This window comes from Canis aureus, chromosome X, assembly GCF_053574225.1.
Source record: "Canis aureus isolate CA01 chromosome X, VMU_Caureus_v.1.0, whole genome shotgun sequence".
In the NCBI taxonomy this organism is placed as follows: Eukaryota; Metazoa; Chordata; class Mammalia; order Carnivora; family Canidae; genus Canis; species Canis aureus.
Window position 1 is genome coordinate 31,697,750 of NC_135649.1, and position 10,105 is coordinate 31,707,854.

The window sequence follows — 10,105 nt, forward strand, 5'->3', positions numbered from 1 at the left end:
GGACATGATCCCAGGGTCCCAGGATCGAGTCCCACATCGGGCTCCCTTCATGGAGCCTGCTTCTCCCTCTGCCTGTCTCTGCCTCTCTCTCTCTGTGTCTTTCATGAATAAATTAATAAAATCTTTTTTAAAATAATAAAATAAATTAAAATAAATAAAAAAACAAAAATGGTGTAGATAATTTCAGCAGTGACAGAGGCAAAAGGAGTCCTTTAAGAGAATGCAGGGATGGGGCGCTTGGGTGGCTCAGTCAATTAAGCATCTTCCTTTGGCTCAGGTCATGATCCTGGGGTCCTGGGATCCAGTCCTGCATTGGGCTCCCTCCTCAGCGAGGGGTGTGCTTCTCCCTCTACACCCCCTTCATGCTCTCTCTGCCACACACTCTCAAATAAATAAAATATTTTTAAAAAGAGAGAGAGAAAATACAGGCACGTTGAAATTAACACAGGAATAAAAAGTCATCTTGGGGGCACCTGGCTGGCTCAGTCGGTGGAACACGCGACTCTTGATCTCAGGCTTGTGAGTTCAAGCCCCACATTGGGTGTAGAGCTAAAAAAAAAAGTCAACCAGCCCAAGAGGCTGCCTCCATTTATTTATTTATTTATTTTAAGATTTAATTTACCAGGCAGCCCGGGTGGCTCAGCAGTTTAGCACTGCCTTCAGTCCAGGGCCTGATCCTGCAGACCTGGGGTCGAGTCCCACGTCAGGCTCCCTCAATGCAGCCTGCTTCTCCCTCTGCCTGCGTCTCTGCCTCTCTCTCTCTCTCTCTCTCTTTCTCTGTCTCACATGAATAAATAAATAAAATCTTTTAAAAAAAGGATTTAACTTACCACTGAGCCACCCAGGTACCCTGCCTCCATTTAGTTTTTATCAAAGCAAATTATGCCAGTTATATCGATTTTAGGAATTTTCACCTTATAACAAATCCGCAAAGTAGGAACAGTAATCTCCCTGGTGATGGTCCTTGCACACTCTAAGACAGGAAGCCTCTCTTGAGGGCATGGAGATGTTTCTCTGTCCATCCTTCCTCATTCAAACACTACCCCCGGGATGAAAACAAGACTGACAAAGCCAGCAGTGACTCAGGCTCTTGGCTTCGGTTCAGTCACTGTTTCATCTGTGTTCCCATGTGCCAGGCACTGTGCTAGGAGCTGTGGGTGTAAAGATTGATTGCATTGAGAGATCAGTCTAGGGACTTGGGTAGGGGGTGGTCAGAGGACAGCCGTGGAGACAAAAACATCAACAGATGTTGAGTGCTGTGGAAACCCAGAAACAGAGTCCCTGTCCCAAGGAAGGCATCCAAATCTAGCTGCCTAACCGAAACCTACACTGTGGGTTTATAGCACGGACGTCAGGGGTTTGTGGAAGCCTTTACTTGTTAGTAACAGCTCCTATTCATTGAGCCCTTGCTATGCACCAAGCATGGTGCTGAGTGCTTCACATATATCATCCAATTTAATCCTTTGAGGGAAATATCTTGTCATTGCCAGTCTCTTGTCATTGGAGTCTGACTCTAGAATTGTCTTGAAGAATTTTTTGGAGAAGCTATAAATCTGAGCACAGCATAGATCTTTTCCCCAGTTAAGTTCAGGATATTTATATTTTTTACTGATTTAAATTATTGACTTCCTAACCATGACTCAGAAGGGCTCTCTAGGGAGTAAACTCTCTCCAATTAATTATTAAATTACTCCCCACTCCAGGGGCTGCTGGGACATTTCTCATCCCTCTCCCAGTTCTTTCTCTAGGTTTGAACTGTCTTTGTGTTTCCTTTTTGGAGACTTTAGAGTTGTGTGGTGTGGATTTTGAGTAATGTGGGTTTTTCAAGTTTTTCTAAGTTTTTATTTATTTATTTTAATATTTTTTTTAATTTTTATTTATTTATGATAGTCACACACACAGAGAGAGAGAGAGAGAGAGAGGCAGAGACACAGGCAGAGGGAGAAGCAGGCTCCATGCTCTGGGAGCCCGACGTGGGATTCGATCCCCCGTCTCCAGGATCACACCCTGGGCCAAAGGCAGGCGCCAAACCGCTGCGCCACCCAGGGATCCCTTATTTATTTATTTTAGAGAAAGAGAGCAGCACACGAGCAGGGGGAGGAACAGGGGGGGGAGAGAGAGGGAGATCATCTCCAGCAGACTTCACACTGAAAGCAGAGCCCAATCTGGGGCTCGATCCTACGATCCCGAGATCAGGACCTGAGCCAAAACCAAGAATTGGATGCTCAACCGACTAACCCACCCAGGCGCCCTAAGTGATGCAGTCTTAAATTATTTGTTTCCTCCCAGAACTTAAATGGTGTGTTAGAATTGCACTTTCTTTTGTTCACACACTTTCATTCCCTTATAGTTTCATAGGAGGAAATACCAATCTTTACCCAGGAAAGCCAAGAGGATGAGGGAACACCTGCTTGTGTTCCCAGATAAATAGAAGGCAATCAGCAAAACACACACCAACTCTGAGGATAAAACCTCCAGGACTACAGACCCACCCCCCGTCACCAAAAAAGCCAGAGCTTCCTTATGATCTTCTCAGATTGGAACAGGACCCACATTACAAATGACCTTTCTAGACTTTCTTCTGAATGACTTCCCCATTCGAATCATTTCCAAATAGGACTATATATGTGACTTTGCACTTGAAGACTACTGCTCCTTTTTACCCTGAGGTTGATAGAAGGGAGAGGAAAGAAATGGATAGGGTTTTGTTTTAACCCCTCCAAGTCGTGCCCTTACTGGGTAGCTGTCCAGTTAGGAAGATTGGGAAACATTCCTTGTGGTCAGACATGAGCGAAGTCCATGAGCGAGGATGTTGTGAGTGCTGAGCTTAGAGAAACAAGAATCATGCAAACATTGGATTCCAGGGCATCTTTGCTTCACAAGCTCCCCATCCCCCCAGGCAGGAAGGATAGAAATTGAGAGGATCTTTGCTGCTCGCTAGCCTCCCCACTCACTTCTGTTGCCTCCACGTTCACTTCCCTCCCACCTGTACTTCAGTTTTAGCCAAGTAGTCCAAATTCCGTACAGTGAAAAGCATCAGTTTCTACTTCCGCTGGGAAATTCAACCCAGGGTAGTTTTAAGTAAACCTTTCCTGTCCACCTGGTGAATTGCCACGTTTAGCTTAAAACACCAGTCTCAGCCTATGCAAAATGCAAATGCCTCTGTTTATGCTGTTTACTAATGCACATGAGGGTAGATGAGGTTTCACTTTAGCCACCAAAAATGACCCACTAGAAAGTGGGCCCATTTATTTATTTCTTTAAAAAAGATTTCCCTTATTTATTCATGAGAGACGCAGAGACATAGGTAGAGGGAGAAGCAGGCTCCCTGTGGGGAGCCTGATACGGGACTGGATCCCAGGACCCCAAGATCACGACCGGAGCCGAAGGCAGATGCTCAACCACTGAGCCAGCCAGGGGTCCCAAAAGTGGGCCCATTTAATGAAAGAGTTGCTTTAGTCCTGGGTGGGGGGCGGTGTATGGCATGGGTCGCTGAGAACCTCAGAAGGCTGTGGCTGCTCCACCTCAGCTGTTTCTCTGCATTTTCCCTCACCTACCAAGTTTGTCCCTTCTTTTCTCTTTCTTGTCCTTTCTTCTCTCTCATTTCTGATCTCTCATTTTCTTCCTCTGCCTTCCTTTGATCCACTCTTCTCTCCATCACCCCTTGCTTTGCTTTCAAAAGCAAAGAAACAGAGGGGGAACGCAAAGAACCAAGAAAGCCTGGATCTTACCCTGGGGACACAGCATCTTTTGCTGTAACTTCTATCACCTGGTTGATCCCAAAGGCGTGTGGGTCAGCAATCTAGCAGAGAGGGGGCAGGTGAGGGCGACAGATGAGAGCTGTGTGTGTCCTGAGAGGGTGGTCCTCCTCTGATAGTATCATCGGCCTCCTGCACTTGTCCCCCTTCTCCCCTCAGCCTGGAAGAAGCAACTCAGGAAGCTCCAGCTGACAGGAGGCCCAGCAGTAGGCTATTTAGATGCTTTTCATGCTTTGTGGTGTGCAAGGATTCAAAGCTCTGTTCTTCTGAGCTGCCTGTCCCATTAGGAAAGTCGACTCTTAGGAACCAAAACGCACCAGGCCAGCTCCCCAGCTGCAACAAAGCCAAATCCTTCCCAAGGTGCCTGCCTGTTGCTAGGAAACTACGTGCTGGTACTGTGGGTCTTGTACCCACCCCCACCCCCTCACCCCCCCGCCACTGGCCCCAAGGGTGTGTGGACTGCAACCAGTTCGCTCCCTAGCTCTGCCAGGAGCCCTTCAGTTTTATCCTTAAGACTCCAGTATCCTCAAAGGGAAGTGAGAATCATCCCACCCCCACCCTCCGCTTGAATACTTCCCAAACTTGAAAGCAAGAAGTGAGAACCAAAGGCCGTTGTGCCACCCCCTTTTACTATCAAAGTGTACAACTGCCACCCACAGCAGTGCTGCCCACAGAAGCCTTTCAGCACCTCCGGGACAGAACTGCCTCTTGCTGTGCTGCTGGAAACTTGCGCCTCCTGTCTGTGAATAGGAGCACCTCCCGTCCGTGGCTAGGAGCACCTCACAGCAGCCTCCTGATCCTCATTATCCTGTAGTGGCACTGAGATGGGCAGACTCCCACGTCCCCAGGGCACAGAGACTCTTGACCCCACTGGGGACGTTTGTATAGTGACTAGCAAGTCTTAAGGAAGCGTATTTTCCCAGAGGGGGCTGGGAAATTGAGATTTTAGGAGGGAACCAGGCTTTGTCTCCAGTCCACTGACTCAAGCTGTTTTGTCTTTCAAGGCTCTGCAGGTTCTGTGACCCTGTCATTCCTGCACTTGGGGCGAAATAATGGAAGGAGGGGTGGAGGGAATGATGGCAGTGACATCCCTCGTAGGTCCCAACATTATGTGGACAGATATTTCAGTGTCTCGGGCAAGACCTAGAAATCTGGACGGCCCTTTCTAACGAGTGCAGGGGTGAGGACTGGGGATAAGGACACTCAGCCAAATGGTCTCAGGCTCCAGAAAGCTCATGTCAAGCCTGACTCTCGATTGCCCCAGGCCTAGAAAAATGACATGTTCTACTCAGACTCTGGCCAGCTGAACAAAGTAAAGGCATGACCTCCCCCAAACAGCACTTGATCTCTTGAGAAATATTGGTGTGGTGTTGTTGTTTTTCTTTCTAAAAGCCATATTTTAAAGATTATTTATTTATTTATTTAAGAGCATGGGCAGGGGGAGGGGCAGAGGGAGAGGGAGAAGCAGACTCCCCACTGAGTGCAGAGCCCTACAGTGGGCTCTCGATTCCAGGACCCCAAGATCATGACCTGAGTCAAAACCAAGAGTCAACACTTAACTGACTGAGTCACCTAGGGTCCTTCTTTTTCTTTTAATATATTGGTTCCTCCTAAAGCTAAGACACACCAGAAATGTGCAGTTCTCCAGCCCTGTTTGTTGGCTTTATTGTGTTCACCCTTCCTGAGAGCCTAAAACTGGCCTCTGGCCTCCTGCCATCCCTGGGATCAAGTCCCACTTCGGGCTCCCTGCAGAGGAGGGTCCAGGGAGCCTGCTTTTGCCTCTGCCCTTCTCTGTCTCTCATGAATAAATAAATGAAATCTTAAAAAAAATTTTTTTTCAAGAAAATAGATTTTACTTTTAAAAAACATGGCGGGGATCCCTGGGTGGCTCAGCAGTTTAGTGCCTGCCTTTGACCCAGGGCATGGTCCTGGAGTCTTGGGATCGAGTCCCACATCAGGCTCCCTGCATGGAGCCTGCTTCTCCCTCTGCCTGTGTCTCTGCCTCTGTCTCTCAGTGTCTCTCATGAATAAATAAATAAAATCTTAAAAAAATAAAAATAAAAAATAAAAAACATGCCAAGTCCATCTTACATTCTCCTGAGGTTAGGGTCACTCATTCAACATTAATTGAGCACCTAATACGTGTCAAGCACTGTTCTGAGCTCTGGGGGCTATGGCAATGAACAAAGCAAAAACAAGTCAACTCTCCTTGAGCAGGAAAATCCTTAGGGTCAAGGGTATACATGAGCCAGAGAAAGAGAAGTAGCAAATGACTCGTGATATGTCAATTCATTGTTTGTTTTTTTAAAATCTATCTCCTCTCTTTTCAAAGATCACCAAAGTTAGACAATTCAGAGTAAAATTGAATCCTCAGTGTCTCTGCAACCTGACAAATTATTCCTTGTCCTTAACATTGGTATTCTCCCCTCCAAGCCGGTGTGCCTCTCTGCCCTCCCACTTGGGGAGTGGTGGGCTACGGGGGTGGTGGGCTACAGTTATGGTGAAATAGAAATTGTCGGGCTTGGAAGAGCCTAGGTCCAAGAAAGCCCACTTCACCTCTCTGACCTTAGTTTTTGTCTTGTGTTTTGGTCTGTGAGATGAGATGACATATTCTGGTAGCAAAGCCTTTCCCAGATGTTACTGGCTTAACCTCAGATGCTCTTAAAGTCCAAAGAACCCTTCCAAAGACTAGCTGGGATGCTGTTGACATAGCTCGAGGGAGAGGTATTGGAAGCTTGGGCTGTAAACGTGGAAAAGGGAGTTGTGGATTGAAGACACAACGCAGAAGTAGGAGCAACAAGAATCGAGAACTGGATGCAGGGCTCGAGGGAACGGGGAGGAGGATTCCATGCTATCTGCATGGGAGCTGTGCAGTTGGAGTGGCTGGGAGATAGTGGGACCAACCGGCTCATGCTCCTCATGAACTTCGTGAAGTTTAGGAGCATTCTATTGTTCCAAACAGGAGCAAACTTGGTCCATGTTCATTTTTAAATAACGATGGGCCGTGGAGGAATTGCAACCCGGCCCGCCTAAACTGACATTTTGTTTTTATTACACAGCATTCTGGTGTCTTCCCATCCTCCCCTCCCTCTGGACTTTCTGATGAGCCCCAGTCCGCCTCGCCTTCGCCCAGCTACATGTGGTCCTCGAGCGCACCACCCCGCTACTCTCCGCCCTACTACCCGCCTTTTGAAAAACCACCACCTTACAGCCCCTAAAGAGGAATACCTGCTGGCTGTTGAGATTACTGTGGCTTTTGTATTTCTGCTTTAGTGGAAGTGTGTAGGGTACAAAATTTAAAGTGTGATTCTTAATGCATAAAGTTTTACGAAGGCCTGCCAAGCTAGGGAAAGATAGGGATGAAGCTTATTACTTATCGGTGCAGAGCAGGGGTGGCGAGGCTGAACCCAGCACTTCCAAGGGCAGCAGGCACTCTCTAAGCAAGACTGGGGAGCCATTCCCCCATTCCCACAAGAAGCTTGTCCCCGTTTGGACCTGCATTGTTTCCCTATGGCACCACCTCTGTATTCAGCGGCAGCGTGGTTGCCACCTCTTTCACTTTGTCCTCAGACCCTTGGCAGATTGCCACCCTAGCACCTTGGGTGAAGCACCTGGCTTATATATAGGCCCTATCTTTCCCTACCACTAAAGTCAGTCCCTAAGGAAAATTTCCCAGATGGAGCTACCCGGTGGTTCCAATACAGAGAGTTCTGGCTAAGATTTTGTTTGCTTTTGTGTCTGGATGTCGAAAAACGCTGCCTGTATCTTGTACTCCTTTCTTCTCTGTATTGTAAAAATGGCTGTTGTGATCATTCGGCTCAGCTTTCGTTATCAGTACCTCCCAAAGGGAAAAGTGCAATATTCCCTCGAGTCGTGGGGAACAGGATCGATTGTTTAGGATGCACTGAAATACAAAGAGCAACGTGTGAGGTTTTTTGAGTTGATCTGTTACACATCCGTAACTTAGGAGACAGTGGTGGTGCAGTATTACAAAAGACATTTGCTATGGGAGATAGAAATCTTACAGTTAAAATTCGGAATCAAAAATGCTAGATTAGGTTCCTGGGTGGTGATACGAATTGTTACTAATCTTTGTGACTATTTAATCTTCAAATATTGTGCTTCAATCCCAGCAAACCGCACGTATCCCGCACCCCACCCCAAAAGAATCATCTGTATTTTAACACCACTGCTCTTATTGGTCCTTTTTTTTGTTGAGACCAATCATGACAGTGTTCAAGATTATCAAAGTGTTGCAATGCCGCTTTAAGTCTGCAAAACCTCAAAAGTAGCTAACTTGACAAATCTTAAGTGTTACCGTAGATTTAAAAATCCATCTGGCACATTGTGATAGGTGTTTGTTCGGTTCTTTTATTTATGCATAGCTTTAAACCATCCACCTGACGAATTTAACACTTTGGCACCCATGCCTTCACTTCAGAATGAACACTTTCACTGCGATCTTATGTTAACCTGAGAAATGATTGATTTAAAGGAAGACTGATAATCCTACACTTGTATAATGTAAAAAATACAGGGGCTACAGGAGGGTACCTAATTTGACAGTTCTGCAAACACACAGAACACATACTGGAAATTTTTCCGGCCAATTTCGCTACCTCCCGACTTGATGGAGTAGAGGTAGCAGGCAAATGCTGGTGCTCCCATCTACCTTGTAGACACCCAGCCATCAAGAATTATCAAGGCACAACAAGTGCACTCATTGTTCACAGTAAATGTCTGCAAAGCATTCAGTTTAACTTCCAGCATCATGAATGATGCCTCATCCAGAGTTCAAATCGGACAAACTACAATCTCTTTGTGTCATATAAAATTAACTCTTATTTTCTACAGTTCTGAGCATATTACATTCTATTGGATTTCAAAAAGGGACTAATAACCAATTGACTTACTATACAAATACCAACTTGTAATACTCGATGAAATTTTTTTTGCCATTTACACTGTACCTTTTGCTTTAGTGAACATATAGGAGTATTTAATTTTTTAAAAGGCACCATTACACAGTATATCCTACATTTATCACATTTCTTAAAATGTTAAGACTCTGACTCATTTCTATGTATTTTTCTTACTTTACAAAATAACTTGAAACAGAATAGATTTTGTAACACTTAGTTTGAGCAGCTTCTTTTTTTATTACATTGAATTATATAAAGTGCATGTTACCTTAGAAAAATTAATATTTGCTGCTTTACTCTTTTGCAAAACATTTGCTGTAATGAAGGAATTTGTATTTCCAATATGTACCTTGACTGCATTTTGTAATATTTACTGCTTTATTCCTAATTCTGCTTTACAGTATTGAACTGGGCATGAAACATTAAAATATTAATCCAGAACCTGTATAAACTGGATGTTGCTTAAAATCTGTATCACTGCCATGTTGGAAACCCAGACTGCTTTTGTGATGTTTCAAATTAATAAAACTATCGTCCTCCTTATCCACGTATGTGCATCTTCATGGAACCTACAGAAGTATTACAGACATCCTGAAGTAACGGACAGAAAAGCCCACCCACTTTTGACTATGAGCTCAAGGTACAATGGGGATGCAATTAACCAACATATAAAACCTGTCAGAAGATAGAAGAGGGACAGTAAAGTATCCTCCAAAGTAGGAAGGCATTTTGAGACCCAACAAGGAAGCAAGCGAAGCAAGCCATTCCATGCCACTCCACGTGGCTTACAGTTTTACTCAGGATAACTTATTGTTGGGGGGGGGGGTGGTGACGGGGGAATGGAGCAGACCACAATCCAGGCACTACACCGCTATTCTCCACAAAGTCCGGACCTTAAAAAAAAAAAAAGTCTGGACCTTAATCCACAGATTTTATAGAGCATTGTGGTGAAGTCAAAGTGTAGTTATCTAAAGTGTTGCCATCTGTATACCAGAGGGGAGGGGAAGAAATTGTTAACTCTAGTATAGTTGTTTAAACAACTTTAGGAAAGATCAAAACAAGCCTCCTTGTGTCCGGTCAGGGTATATGTTAACCTCCAAGCAGCCTGGAACATGTAGCCCCAAGGGAGGTCATTGCACAGACATGAACAAGATGGAGAGCCAAAGATGGAGTATCATTAGCACTCCTACAAAACTAGTAGGAAATTTCATTTTCTTGTCATCAGAAATAGCCCCAGTCTCCTACCACAAAAACGGAAAAACAACACAATTGTGAAGTCTGTATAATTTCTTTTTTTTTTTTTTTAAAGTAAGCTCTATGGCCAATGTGGGGCCTAAACTCACCGGCATGCTCTACCAACTGAGCCAGCCAGGTGCTCCAGGTATAATTTCTGAAAGATAATCTTATAAAAAATACACTCGAAAA

The 10,105-nt window shown here is 45.1% G+C and overlaps 1 protein-coding gene across 2 annotated transcripts in view; it reads left to right on the top strand.

Moving 5' to 3' along the window:
• Positions 1-9,223, top strand: part of TMEM255A (transmembrane protein 255A) — a 52,212-nt gene extending 42,989 nt beyond the window's left edge. For both annotated transcript variants that reach the window (XM_077888267.1, XM_077888268.1), the window contains one exon: positions 6,818-9,223. In XM_077888267.1, coding sequence (XP_077744393.1) covers positions 6,818-6,976 — 159 coding nt within the window. In that variant the 3' untranslated portion in view covers positions 6,977-9,223. The remainder of the gene's footprint in view (positions 1-6,817) is intronic.
• Positions 9,224-10,105: the final 882 nt, after the last annotated feature.